The sequence below is a fragment of the Cryptotermes secundus genome, unplaced genomic scaffold, assembly GCF_002891405.2.
Source record: "Cryptotermes secundus unplaced genomic scaffold, Csec_1.0 scaffold417, whole genome shotgun sequence".
Lineage (NCBI taxonomy): Eukaryota > Metazoa > Arthropoda > Insecta > Blattodea > Kalotermitidae > Cryptotermes > Cryptotermes secundus.
Window position 1 is genome coordinate 1,517,901 of NW_019739949.1, and position 15,635 is coordinate 1,533,535.

The 15,635-nt window shown below is 38.4% G+C and overlaps 2 protein-coding genes across 2 annotated transcripts in view; one reads left to right on the plus strand and one right to left on the minus strand.

Moving 5' to 3' along the window:
- Positions 1 to 15,211, minus strand: part of LOC111872109 (partitioning defective protein 6) — a 52,036-nt gene extending 36,825 nt beyond the window's left edge. The window contains exons 1-2 of the mRNA XM_023865683.2: positions 14,702 to 15,211; positions 3,811 to 4,036 (exon numbers count right to left, since the gene is read on the minus strand). Coding sequence (XP_023721451.1) covers positions 3,811 to 4,036; positions 14,702 to 14,764 — 289 coding nt within the window. The 5' untranslated portion in view covers positions 14,765 to 15,211. The remainder of the gene's footprint in view (positions 1 to 3,810; positions 4,037 to 14,701) is intronic.
- A 129-nt stretch (positions 15,212 to 15,340) lies between these two features.
- The window catches only part of LOC111872110, a 16,148-nt gene continuing 15,853 nt past the window's right edge, over positions 15,341 to 15,635 (plus strand). The window contains exon 1 of the mRNA XM_023865684.1: positions 15,341 to 15,566. Coding sequence (XP_023721452.1) covers positions 15,497 to 15,566 — 70 coding nt within the window. The 5' untranslated portion in view covers positions 15,341 to 15,496. The remainder of the gene's footprint in view (positions 15,567 to 15,635) is intronic.

Consider the following 15,635-nt stretch of genomic DNA (forward strand, 5'->3'; position numbering starts at 1 on the left):
GGCGTCTTCAGTGGCTAAACACGTTACAATATATATATATTATCAATGATTTTAAAGGTGAAGAGGCTATGCCTTAATCTTTGATTTAATAGCATCTATAACTGTCTTTTTTAGAATGGAACTCTATATCTTTAGTGAATGTTTTTATCATACTCTAATTTTGCCTCTGGCTGTTACATTATGCATGGCCATCAGTGCTAGGCCTCTTGCATGTGGCATTTCAGTTTCTCTTATGCTTGGATTATATTTCCAGTCCTGTGTTGGGTCTACTGTCCAGAGATAGGGACCAGTTCTATTGACTGGGCCTGAGTAGGCCTTTTAGCCGAGGATGGAGGCAGAGTTGTCTCCCAAATGTCTTGTTAAATAAGGATGATGATGATGATGATGATGATGATGGTGGTGGTGGTGGTGGTGGCGGCTAATGTCCAAAAAGACAATAATCACATGAAATGTTCTGGATGGTTTAAAAATGTTGCAGTTAAAAAATTTACTAAATAAACCAGAAAACTTTTAAGAGCAGAGAACATTTTACAAAGAATAAAGGTGAAAAATTTGGTCACTTTGATACAGAAGACTTCTGCTAAGGTTTGTTCTGTTCTAATGTAGCTGCTGTGGTAGGTAGCCAAAATTTATTAAACTAGCACAAAATGCATATGCCACATACTGCAAAGGTGCAGTGAACTTTACTCAGCTGACTTTGTTTTGCTGTCTTCTCATCTGCAGCCTACAAATGTGAAAATCAGAATCTACAGAACTATAATGTTGCCTGTGGTTCTGTATGGCTGTGAAACTTGGTCTCTGATATTAAAGGAGGACCACAGACTGAGGGTGTTCGAGAACAGGATGGTGAGGAGAATATCTGAACCAATGAGGGATGAAGTGACTGCAGGCTGGAGAAAACTACATAATGAGAAACTTTATAACTTGTACTCTTCATCAAGCATAATTACAATGATTAAGTCAAGGAAAATGAGATAGGTAGGCCATATAGCACAAATGAGGGGAGAAGGGGAATACAAATAGGCTATCGGAAAAGGCAGAAGGAAAGAGACCAACAGGAAGACCAAGACATTAGTGGGCACATAATATTAAAATGTGTCTTAGAGAGACAGGATGGGGTGGTATGGACTGGATTGTTCTGGCTCAGGATAGGGACCAGTGGAAGGTTCTTGTGAACACAATAATGAGCCTTCAGACTCCATAAAATGTTCGAAAATTTTTGAATAGCTGCACATGTGGCAGCTTCTCAAGAAGGGCTCAGCTATGTGAAGTTAGTTAGTTACAGCTCCTAGGTTAATGCCACTGCCAAAAAAATTGCAGGGACAAGGGGATTACCTACAAACATCATATAGTAGAGTATTAACTATGCTCAGTAAACATGAAGCTATTAGGAAGCACAGCTGACACACATCCTTATGTAACAGTAGTAGTCTTCTGGAATATGGCACTGTGAAATTTGGGAGATATACCACTGACCAAAAAGTATCCAACTTTATTTTTTGCTGCTGTAAGTAATAGTGAAAGGGGTGGGGAAACTGAGCATAATAGTAGAAGGGACTTTCATGCGCATGCGTGATTTTTTGCTTACTTGCAACACCACCAGATGTGTCTGTGGTTGCCAGATAGTGGAGCGGTGTAACACGTGTTCATCACATTCTCGTTTCGCTCAAGATGACAGAATGCTTGGAGCAGAGATACTGCATCAAGTTTTGTCAGAAATTTGGGGATACCTAAGCGGAAATTCAGCAAAAATTCAGCAGGCTTTCGGCGATGATGCAATGGGGTCACTCAAATTAAAGAGTGGTTCAACTGCTTTAAAGATGGTCATATGTCGGCGGACAGTGACCAGCGTTCCGGGAGACTGTCAACAAGCTGAAATGCTGATGTCATTGAAAAAATGCAGACACTGATCATGGAGGACAATTGTTTGACTATCCAGGAAGTTGCTGATGAGGTTGGGATCAGTACAGGTTCTGCAAACACAATGTTAACTGAGGATTTGGGCATGAGAAGAGTGGTGGCAAATTTTGTGCCCAAGCTGCTTTCACCGGAGCAGGAACAACTCTGCCCTGAGGTCACGCAGGACATGCTGGAGTGCGCCAACTGGGATCCTAAGTTCCTGAAGACTGTGATCACTAGTGATAAGTCATGGGTGTATGGATATGACCTGGAAACCAAGGTCCAGGCATCACAATGGAAGCATCCAACATCCCCGAGGCCCAAAAAAACACGACAGGTTCGGAGCAATGTGAAGGTGATACTGTTATTTTTTTCAATTACCGGGGTGTTGTGCATCATGACTACATGTCACTAGGCCAAACTGTCAATAAGGAGTACTACCAAGAAGTCCTCCGCCATCTTCATGATGCAGTTTGGTGCAAGAGACCAGAGCTGTGGGACGCACGCAGCTGGCAGCTGCATCACGACAACACCCCAGATCATTCATCACACCTGATCCAGGGATTCTTGGCCAAGCACGGCATTCCGCAGGTTCGCCAGGCTCCCTACTCTCCTGACATACCTCGTTGTGATTTCTGGCTGTTCCCGAGGTTGAAGACACCGCTAAAAGGCTCCTGCTTTGACAGCTACAAGGACATCATACAGAACGTGATGGCGCAGCTGCATGCCATTAAAAAAGAAGCCTTCCAGAATTGCTTCCAGTGATGGAAGGACCGCTGGGCTAAGTGTGTGGAGTCACAAGGGGCCTACTTTGAAGGAGATTAGGTACTGCAATCACCCAGATACAGAACTTTGTTTTCCCGGCCCAAGGTCAGATACTTCTTGGACAGAGTAGTATATAGAAACGTTTTAGAGGAACCTGCTGCCTCTATCTTCTACCCTGATGAAGGCAGCAGGTTCATCTGAAAACACTGGTACCTATCTATCTAAGGGCACTGTGTCATTCTGATACTACAACAAGAGCATCAAATCTCAAACAGCATCTTATGTGTGTGTGTAAAACCAACTCCACTGAACTGGTTGTCTCTAGAGAATACCCTTCAAGAACTGAACTGTTTTTGGAATCCAAAGATCCATAACCTCACACCTTTTCCAGTCAGATCCAGTCTAATACTACTCTCTCATCTATGCCTAGGCCTCCCAAATGATCTCTTCCCTTTAAGTTTTCCCATTAAAATGTTGTACATAGTCAACATCCTTCCCATGCATTCTCCAACCCTTGTCCATCTCACCTTCGATTTGAACACTCCAATAATATTCTGTGAAGAGTACTTATTATGAAGGTATGATTCTGGTCTCCTGTATTATGGCAACATGTAGTTTCATACATATTTACCAGCACTTAGAGGAACCTCTTGGCTCATTCTTCGGGGAGAGCAGACAAGAGAGTACTGATCCAGATATCAGATCATACTAAAAAGTTGAGCATTTTTGTGAAACATTTTGAGGATACATCTTTTAAGTTATTTATGGTCAAAGTTCAATTCTGGCGACCTTAAGTTAACACATGTTAAAACATATGAAATTGTGATTAATTAGAATCCGCATTACATCAGCTTTTAAACAAGCTCAGAATGAGCTCCCTAGAGCCAAAGTTAAAGCAGATCATAGGAAAAAAAAAAGAACGTTTCAATACAAAAATAACTACTATAAGGCACAGAGGGCTAAAATATATGTCACTTACTTTCATATGGCATACAAGCTCAAAAAATTTTACTGAAATCTGTAGGGACTGGGCTCCAAACTGCATTTGACTTACACATAAAATGATTCACTTACCTTACTTCATCTTGCAAATCATGTCCAACATCATTGAGAGACTTTTATTTGCTTTTGTCCAACAATCCCTACCTTTCCTCTGCACGATGACCCTGAGGAGTGGACGAGCTGTGAGCAAGGCACGACCGAGGTTGTCATCATTATTGATAGGTAAGAGGTCTCCATCACCAGGATCTGTATATGAGATGAGGAAAGGCACGTCAGCCAAATGGTGCAGTCGCTCAATGAGTCCTCTAAATTCTTCATACTTGCCAGCATCTTGCCTTGACACAGAGAACCGACGAAATTCTGCATCAAACTGGAACAAACAGTAATTACTAGAGATTTTTGGAGTTTATTTTTTCAAGCTGTCAGTATGTCTATCAGACTGTATAGTATCCAAAAGGTTCTTATTTCTCTTCACATTATAGCCTTCTGGGATGTGATGCCATACAGTTTGGTAGACAGGTGCCAACACTTCAGATAAACCTGCTACCACCTACCCCAGTGATGGAGGCAGACAGTTCCTCTGCAAAGTTCATACATAGCTACCAAACTGTATGGTATCACATCCCAGAAGATTAACTTCATACTCACTGCAGTGAGAACCACATATATCATGTATTTAATTTAACAGACCAGCCAGACAGTCAACTCCATGAAGCTGAGTCATTCTTGAGAACACACCAGTTACACAGGTGGTCAAGAATGTCCCAGCATTTTAGCACACCATTCCTCCCTATTTTAATGCAGATTAATTGAGTCCATAGCCCCCATTCTGTGTATTTCTCCAAGAGATATTTTAACATTATCCTCCCACCTACATCTAGATCTTCTTACTGGTCTCCTTCCTTCTGCTTTTCCCACCTAAAGCCTGTATACATGTTTCTCCATCATGCATGCTACTTGCCCCGCCAATCTCACACTCCTTGACTCGATCATTGAGTTATAAAATTATATATGGTTCATTTAATTTTTATCTGTTCGTTTTATAGTCCGTAAGTATCAATCAATCCTACTATGTGACTATGTCACATACCCAGCAGGCCCAGCAGTATAACACATGCAGTCACAGGAGCAAGACACAACACAAAGCACAACACACACACGAAAGTAGGAAGAATGCTCCGATAGAGGAAGATAGGCGTGACTCGCATATTGAGATACGACATAAGGATGACAAATCCTGAATAGTTTTAATATTTTTAATATTTAAAATTTATCAATATATATAACGAGTATATATTTTAGTATAAAGACAACAGGGCATGCAATGAAGTAGTTTGATGTACAACGAAAAGCACCTGAAGATGGCACTTTTGTGCTGAAACATGTAGTGCAAGAGAGAAGAGTAAGGTGAATAAATGTATGCACTGTGAGACAGTTAGAATAAATCATGGACAGTGACGTGATCTTGGACACTAGTCATTTGTTTATTGTGCTGGAAGTAAGGTTAGCGGTACATTTGGTCATCCAACATCAGTAATGGAGGCAGGTAAAGGAGAACAGTGAAGAGTAGTGCACCTTTTGACTGCTGAAGGAGTGGGAGGACGAGAAATTATGTTGTTTACGGTGAACACAGCATGTCACGTTCATGTGCGCTGGCATGGCATAAGAGATCCTGAGAGGGACATGTGTCACTGAAAGATGATGCTCGCCCAGGACAGGGTCATCGTGTCATCACTCCTGATGTTATTGCTGTGTTGGATGGTCATATCCAGGCAAACAGCCGGATCACTTTGGAAGAAATTAGTCTTTTGGTGGGAATAAGTCACGGTTCCGTACACGCCATTGTGACAAAACACCTGTTGTACTGCAAAATCTGCGCGCAGTGGGTTCCACATCGACTCAGAGAATGGCTGCATCACTGGGTCACTTGCAACGATACCATGAGGAAGAGTATGCTTTTCTGTGCCGTATTGCCACTGGGGATGAAACTTGGTGCCACCATTTTGAAACCGAGAGCAAACGGCATAGTCAACAGTGGAAACACGTGAATTCTCCCCCACCGAAGAAATCCAAAGCCGTACACACAAGTTCCAGTAAGGTGATGATGTTCTTCTTTGACTGCAAGGGCCCTCTGCTTGTCAAATTTCTTGAGCATGGGGCCACAATCAGTGCACAGCGCTATGAAGACACTTTGCAGAAATTGAGCCGTGCCATAAAGTCAAAACTCCCTGGAATGCCATCGAATGGCATTATCCTTCTTCATGATAATGTACGCCCATCACTGCCAACTCTGTGAGGAATACGCTATAGATATTTGGTTGGGAAGTGCTTCAACATACCCCCTACAGCCAAGATCTCTCCCCATGTGATTTTCACATTTTTTGGAGACCTGAAGAGAGACATTCATGGACATCGGTTTGCATAGGACGAAGACATGTGTGGCTGGGTAAAGATGTGGTTCCGTAGACAGCCCAGAAGCTTTTTCAAGGATGGGATTGACTGTCTTATCTACCAGTGGGTTAAATGTATTAGCAGGTTTGGAGATTACTTTTGAGGTAAGAAATATTCTTTAATAGGTTTTGGCTTCTGACCCGTTTTCATTTGACTGCCCCTTATATTATACCTGTTTAAAAAAAAAAAGGTAAAGCTATCCCTTTTAACAGGCCATGAAGTCCCACAGGGTTGTGAGACGTTGAGACTCCCACACTTTTCTAGACAATCGGTTCACAGATGGAGGTTGTCAGCCTTATGTGCCGGCCGCCATCAAGATTCCTGGTACTCATTTCTGTTAGAGGCTGAGTCAACCCCAGGGCCATAGTGCCATAGGAAGGGTTAGGTCAATTGAAAAATACCGGAATTCGAACCTGTAACCTTCCAGCTTGTAGCGTAGTACTTCAACCAAGTACAGTACCACATGCCCTCATTATACCATTATATTATATAATTATATTTAATTTTGCACTTCATTCTGTTTAGTCATTCAGATACACCTGCGAAATTTCACTTCAGATGCTTGTAACGAGGCATCCTGCCTTTGGTCAGTAACATGCAGTCTTCATACATTAAATGTACTTAAAACAAGTTCTATAAGTGCCCACTCAGATGAAAGAGGCTCACACTCCTCCCATCAAGTTGGAGTAACCTATGATGATACACAGCTGCGCTATTTAGAAAACTCACTCTTTGCTGCTCCAACTTGCTTGCTTAAAAAAATTATTGTTACAGTGGAAACTTGCTTAACGAGCACCTCTCATAACGAGTAATTCGCATAATGAGCAAAACAAATTGTAAAAAAAAAATGACCTGCTTAACAAGCGATGTTTCGCATAATGAGTGACGAGAGGGGAAGTCCCAGATTGTGCGCTTGCTACATCAGTCTGTGTTTAGCACTCGTTCCGCTAGCATCTTTGTGTCGCTTGTGATCACACATTTCCCCCCCTTGTGTTCAGACATATTATTTGTGATTTTTTTGTGCAAAGTTTAATAACCCTTGCAAAAATGTCCCCAAAGAAAAAGCCACAAAGACTGCCATAAGAGAATAAAAATAACCGTAGAAATGAAACATAAAATCATTGAAAAGCGAGAACGAGGTATGAGCGTGGCTGATCTAGCATGCACATACAATCGGTCTACATCAACGATTTGCACTATCCTCAAGAACAAGGACAAGATTAAGGAGATAGATGCTGCAAAGGGAGTGATAAGAATATCTACGCAATGGTTACATATTCTCGACGATGTTGAAAGGCTGCTCCTCATATGGATAAACAAAAAGCAATTGCAAGGTGACACTATTAACGAGAACATCATTTGTGTGAAGGCGAAAGTGATTTTTGCTGACCTCGTTAAGAAGATGCCAGGATCATCAACGGCCAAAGAAGAATCACTTAAGGGAAGCTTTGGGTGGTTCGAGAAGTTTAAGAGAAGAACTAGCATCCACAGCGTTGTAAGGCACGGTGAAGCAGCAAGCTCTGACACAAAGGCAGCAGAGAACTTCATCAGCGACTTCAAGAGTTTGTCAGAGGAGGAGGAGGTAACAGCAAAGCAACAATCTTCTGGCACAATAAGAGAAATGCTGAAGGCATGGGAAACTGTTGCATCATACATTGAGAACATCGCCCTAATAAGGCAGTGGCTATGCGTGCTACAAATTTATTTAATGATAATGCTGTGTCGCATTTTCACCAAAGTTTGAAGTGTCGGCAAAAACAAATGTCTCTAGACAGTTTCTAGTAAAAAAGAATTAGATATGTATCATAAATAATAAACTAATTATTTCGATTTTTTTTTTGTTTTGTTTTCTGCAAATCGAATTCTCATTCCAGGTTGGTTCATTCCGCATAGAAAAAAAGATGAAGATGATTCATGCTCCTTAACAATGTATATATAATTTTCTTTGAATAAACGTTATACATAAAATTGTTTGAGTATTTTTTCAGCATGGAATGCATTATCGTATTTTACATTAATTTATATGGGAAAAAATTGTTTTGCTTAACGAGTGTTTCGCATTATGAGTAAGATTCTGGAACGAATTATGCTCGTTAAGCAAGGTTCCACATAATGGAAAGAAACGTTAACTCTGTAACTTTTTGAATTGAATTGAATTTATTTACATTCTATAAATCCTAAGCAGGTTAGTACCTTTGGATACAGAACAAGTCAAAATGTTACATACATAAGTACAGGCAATTTTAGCTTAAAAATTAATATAACTTAATTTTACATCATTCTCTATTTACATTGAAGTATTCATCTAAAGAGTAGAAGGAATGAGCATGTAGATAATTCTTTAACTCTGATTTAAACTTTTTAGTATCATTGCCCAAGTTTTTAATACTTTGTGGCAGATTGTTGAACACTTTTATGCCAGTAAAGTAGACTCCTTTTTGATATACTGATAAAGTTGATGAGGGTAGGTGGAAGTTATATTTTTGTCTAGTATTCATGTTATAGACATCAGAATTTAATTTGAATTTATCTTTGTTGTAAACAACAAATAAGAGAAGCGATAATATGTATTGCGATTGAAGAGGTAGAATTTTTAATTTCTTAAATAATTCTCTACATGAATCTCTACTTCTACATCCTGTAATGATTCTAATTATATTCTTTTGTATTTTAAAAATTATTACACTATGTGAAGAGTTCCCCCAAAATATTAATCCATAGTTCATAATAGAATGAAAGTAGGCATGGTAAACCATCTTCAATGTTTCCTGTGACAAAAGGCTTAATTGATCTCATCGCATAGCAAGCTGCATTTAATTTAGGTATAATTTGTTCAATATGTATTTTCCAAGACAGTGTACTGTCTACATGTATTCCAAGGAATTTTGTATCAAGTACTTTACAGATTAATTTGTTGGCATAACTGATGTCCAGATCAATTTGGTGGTTGTTTTTAGTTGTGAATGATATGTAATGGGTTTTATCAAAATTTAATGAGAGTAAATTGGCTTCGAACCATCTGTTTAAGGCTTCAAATACAATATTTATGTCATTTTTAAAGTTGTCAAATTTAGAGTTCTTAAATATTATACTAGTATACTAGTAACATTTATCATAACAGAAAAACCAATGACATGGTAAATGGGGAGGGGGAAGGGGTGTACATTAAATGAAAACTGACATCCCAAAAGGTGGTACTAATAGCAAATATCACAAACATTAACCCCTTTAGTGGTATCACTGAAACTTCTCTGATTCACTCTTTGTTCCCATTTAGTACATCATAAAGTTTTGGACCCAGTGCTATAAAATGTTTGTTATATCCTAACATCTGTCCAGACTGTGTTACAGCGTCTGCACATAGTTCTTACGTTTCTCAGATGATGGCCGCATCATAACAGAATCATGCTTTTTTATATTTGCAATAATAACATAAGTCATGTGCTACAGAACAGAAAGTGACATTCTAATATTATCACTAAAAAGGTTACTGGTAGCTGCATAGCTATAAAGACACAATGCCACAAAACAGCAACATTCATTTGTGTTCTATCTGTAATTGAAAACTCCCTACATGATTTTAAAATAAGGATTCATTTTCTTGACATGTTTATGCATTCAAATAGCACGCCTGCCAAGTGTGTACCTGCAGCAGGCAACAGACCACAGAACAGAATGGATGTTATCAGATCATTTTCTAAAATCTGTGGCCATAAAATTCATAACACTTGCAGTATAATGAAGGTGAGGGCCCTCGAACAATATGGATTTAGGACACATTCGTCTACGGAGAAGGAAGCATTTTCATTGATTAACAGTATCTCCACAGCTATGAATAATAAGCAAATTGTGGGAGGCATTTTTTGCGACCTACAAAAGGCCTTTGATTGTGTAAACCATGGAATTCTATTGGATAAACTTGATTTTTACGGAGTACATGGTATTTTTAAAACACTAATCGAATATTATTTGACTGACAGACAGCAAAGAGTTGCTCTGGGCCATACAACTGATGGTGATAATTCATCTAGATGGGAGAAAGTAAAATGTGGAGTACCACAGGGCTCAATTCTTGGTCCTCTGCTTTTCTTGCTATACATAAATGATCTTCCAAAAACGATAAATACAGATAATAGCATGGTATTATATGCAGATGATACTAGTATCATAATAACAGAACCCAATAAATTAAGCTATAAAATAAATCTTAACCAACTTTTAAAGATAGAAACACTTGGTTTAAGGCTAATTTACTTAAACTAAATTTCAATAAAACTCAATATATGGAGTTTAGAACCACAAAACGCTACGATACAGAGACCTACATCAGTTATGAACAGAAAAGTATTCCAAGTGCAACAGTAACTAAGTTCCTTGGTTTAACTATTGATGATGTTTTATCTTGGCAACAGCATACAAATCTGACGATCAATAGACTAACTTCTACATGTTATGCGCTGCGCAACATTAAATATATACTAACCTTTCCAACACTAAGGCTAATCTACTTTGCCTATGTTCACTCTATCATGAGTTATGGCATAATTTTCTGGGGTAACTCCTCTCATGCCAAGAAAGTGTTTGTCTTACAAAAGAAAATCATAAGAATCTTAACAAACACTAAACCTAGGGATTCTTGTAGGAATATCTTTAAGCAACTGAAAATAATGACATTATATTCACTATATATATATATATTCATTAGTTCTCTTCATAATAAAGAACAAACATACAAGTCTATTCAATTCCAATAATGAGATTCATGAATATGTAACCCGAACCCATGATGACNTATTTTTAACAACTAATACTAAATACAAGGTATTAATAATAGTATTTTACGTTTGTATCTATGGAACTTTTATTATATACTAATTTTTCAATTTTATGAACTGTATATTTTAGACTGCTATCGAATTGTATATATTATGATTTAGTTTTTACAACATGATTGTGACAATGGTAACTATTTACCTACATTAGTTATTGCAGTACATAGAGTAATCTGACATGTTCTACATCCTAGGCACATTGTGACCAGAGAGGATTCATGGAATTTTAAATTAAATGAATGAATACACTATGTTCCTACACAAATGAAATGAAACTTAAAATTCAGTGTACAAACTGTATATGATAATTTTGGAGGGTAAACATGCTGTATATGAGGCAACGAGATGATTATGATGGATGGAAGAGAAAAACAATTACAGTGAAGCAGATGAGTGCCACAAATTCTCCACTTCTGATAATTTATGTGACATTCTTCTGTTAAATTATATGTATGAAGCCTCAAACTCATCTATATAATGTTCAACCATTCAGTTCTTCCCTGACAGAAAACTCATGAACACCCAGTTAATGTAGTGTAGGAAAACAATCACTGTTGTTAGATCACATGAAACATGTAGATACCCCCTATGGCAAAATGCACAGTTTTAGAATGTTAAAGTATGTGACACATACAGTTTTCACTGTGCTTTAAAGAGTTAAAGATAACATCAACACAACCCAAATTAGGTACACTGGAAATGGCACAGAAGTGCAGCATCACTTACTCACATGACATTCTACAGCAGTGGTTCCAAAAGAGGGCTGCACTGCCTCCTGGGGGGATCAGTGTCATTACTTAGGGTGCTAAAAGCGGCCTCCGTAGTCTAGAGGTAATGTTCCCACCTCATGACTCGTAGTACGCGGGTTCAAATACCCGGGGGAGGTCGTCGAATTTTTAAGGGCGGAAAAATTCAGGGAACAAGCCCTCCGGGAGGGACTTTAAGCCGTGGGTCCCGTGTCTCTAATACCTCTGGTAGATGGGGGAAGCATTATAGATACCTCTCAGCTAGCAGAGCCGGTCTCGCTGGCTGGGCGGGACTGATGGTAAGCACAAGTACTGGTAGGATATAGGGACTGGTAGAAATCATAGAGGGAAGCACAATGGACCAATACAGGTCTAAGTGCATGGGGAAACCCACCCTCTCCAATAACTAACTAACTAGGGTGCTAAAAGGCACTGGGTTGGGCAGGAGCACTGGAGTTGGGCCCCTCTGAATGTGTTGTTCCCTTATTTGATTGAAAATGAGAAACTGGTGTAACTTCATCAAGCCCATCCATCACATTAGAACTTTACTAACGGTGAAGTAGTTACTAAATATGGTATCTTATTTTATTGTTATCTTCCTTAGTGGGTTGTGCAAGTGTTATTATGATAAATGCTTTTTATAGGGTAAGGTAGGGGGCACTAGGGATCAGTTTAAGGAACCAATGGGGTGGTAGCCCCAAAATGTTTGGGAACCACTGATCTATAGTAAGACATGGTTTCTTGTCTAATACAATGAAATACAATATCCAGGCCATGAACTCAACCAATTTCATGCAGCAGAGTCCTTCTTGAGTTACTACTAGTCCCTCATATAGTTACATTGCCCTTCTTTATAGAATTCAAGGGTAATTTACTACATAAATAGCTAGGTTAAATGATCACCACAACAAAAATGTACACTCAATTTAATGTTTTACAATTAAAACTGTTAGTTCTGCTACATGCCATCATCAGGCAGTGAATACAGGAATGTGTCTAGTCACTGAATTGCTTATTTTGAATCCATGCTAGTGCAACATGTCATACTATATGAAAAGAAAATTTGCCTCAAGTTACATAATAAGTACTATAATTAAGTATATAAAATATCTGTATGTATACACACATATCTAGGATATACTGAAAAGTGCATACAAGTATGTTGATTATTTGTGAAAAATATTACAAAATATTAAAGTATACCAAGCTTAATTCCAAGGTTCTAGTGCCACAGCGTAGTATTAAGCATATTGTTATGTGATTGATGGATCCTTGTTAAAGCAGGTTCTTAAAACAGGTCACAGAGCCCAGGGTAAGTGTCGATCTGAAATATGTAAAAGTACGCGTATTACAACGATATGAGTTGTGTTATTTGTGGTCATTATTATGGTGTGTGTGTGTATTAGATATGTACTACACTGCTTGGTTCATATCAAACCATGCAGTGTAGTACAAATAACACAACTCGTATCAGTGAAATATGTGTACTTTTAGCATTACACAACATAATAGCCCTATATATGAACTTATCTGAGATTGACACTTATCCTGGGCTCTATGACCTGTTTTAACAACAAGGATCCACCAAGCACATAACAATATGCTTAATACTATACTGTGGCACTAGAACCTTGAAATTAAGTTTTCATGTATATTTTAATATTTTTAATAAGCTTTAATATTTTTTAAATATTTTGTAATATTTTTCACAAATAATCAACCTACTTATATACACTTTTCAATATATCCCAGATACATGTACACACGGGGCTGCGCCATAGCTCAAGCGGTTAGTCACTGGCTTCCCAACGCGGCAGCCTGGGTTCGATCCCGGGTCTGGTCAAGTGGGATTTGTGGTGGACAAAGTGGCGCTGGGGCAGGTTTTCTCCTTGTACTGCGGCCAGAAGTGGCCACAGTACAAGGGACTTAGTCCTACTCCACTAGCATTAAAAAAATTACATGTATACACATACAGATATTTTATATTTTATATACTTAATTACAATACTTATTATGTAACTTGAGGCAAATTCTCTTATCATATAGTACAACACGTTGCACTAGTATGGATCCATAATAGTAATTCAGTGACTAGACACATTCCCATATTGACTGCCTGATGATGGTCCTTTGTGACCGAAGCATGTAGCAGAAATAACAGTTTTAATTATAAAACATTAAATCAAGTACACATTTGTGTTGTGGTGATGGTTTAACCTAACTATATATATATCTGAATACACAACAGGAAGCACACTATGAAGATAGTCCATTATTACATTCAAATTTATTCTGAACCACATGAATTCACTACACATCTTCATGCCCTGTTTCTTTAAGATCCACTTTAATATCATCCTCCCACCTACACTTAAGTCTAGCAAGTAGTGTCTTCATGTTTTATGAATAAAATTTTAAATTAAATTCTCATCTCCCTCGAGTACATGTTACATTTACCATCAATCTCATTATACCTGATTAGGTTAAGAATGTTTGATTAAAAGTAAAACGCACACAGTTCCTCAGTATGCGGTTTTGTCCAGCTTTCTCGTCTATCTCCCTCTTAGGTCACATACTCTCCTAACAACCCGTTTCCAAACACCGTCAATTTTCGTCCCTCAGCGTGACACACTCGTATTTCACACCCACACAAAATAACGCGAAATTACAGCATTAAGTATTTTGTTACCTCTTTCGATCGGCGGCAGGAGGAGACAGTTCTGAACTTAGTGGTAGAAAGCATGGTAATAAGCTTCAATATCATAAATGGTGCGTACTATTAATATCAATATTTTGTGTTAGCCCTTTGAAACGTGCATGAATGAAACGAATATTGTTCACAAGTACCCATTATTATATTTTCATATTGTTTAATTTTCACTCGGGTTGTATGATTAATGGTAAATAACCCACCATTAATTATAACTCAACTATGACCGCAACAACATACATATTCTTACGAATTACATGGCACTACATGAAAGGTAATTAGCCTTAGTTACTCACCTTGCTTTTCACTTCCACTGAACCGCTGTCAATTTTAAGTTGACTTTTGGAGCTCTTCGACATAGCGGAAACATTTAAAACTTCACCTCCCACTTACACCGAACGTCAAAAACATATTAACTACGTAAACCAGCACACATAAACACACTCATATGACTACAATTTTTTCACATTTCTTCCTCCTCCTTAACTTGAACAACTCTTCGCACTAACCATGAAACGAATGTACATGACGTCACACGCACCTGCTCCGCGTTGTAATCTCGACACCAATACAAATCAGCACATTTACTTCGTATTGCTATTACGTAATATTCTGAAAAATAGTAGCCAATAACATTGTAAAAGTATGATTATTTTTTCATTATTGAAAAGTTAAATATAAACTCATCCCTATCGTAATTTTTGATAGCAGACACCAGTCGACATGGTTGACATAGACGAGACATGTAGCACAATGCGTTACCTGAGTGTTATGATTTGAAACTGTCTCTGAAAATTATCTGTAATGTTTAATGGAGCGTACGGGTTTGACGAACCTAAAACCAGAGAGGAACGCGAAGACTTTAAGAAGAAACTCCGTCAACACAAGAATGAACTAAATAATCCTTGTATAAAGGTTGGCAAGGAGTGTATGAAGATTTGACATTTTTATGGGCGGTGTAAATTTAAGTGGTGGTTTGGCGTGTAGTACACTTTAGTCTGGTAGATAATTGCGAACGACGTGTGGGCTCCATCTGCATTGTAGAAGGGGTAGACGTAGCAAAGTTACTGCAGAAAGGTTGAATCGGAGCGATGGAAGGAAAGGGAAATGGGTTGCGAAGAACAAGGGTGCCAACTATAGCCAGGGATGAGGATAAAAGTGGTAGGCATTGGAAAATGTATATCCCGAAGAGGTCCATAACCTTATTGCGACTTTTTTTTTTTTTTTTTT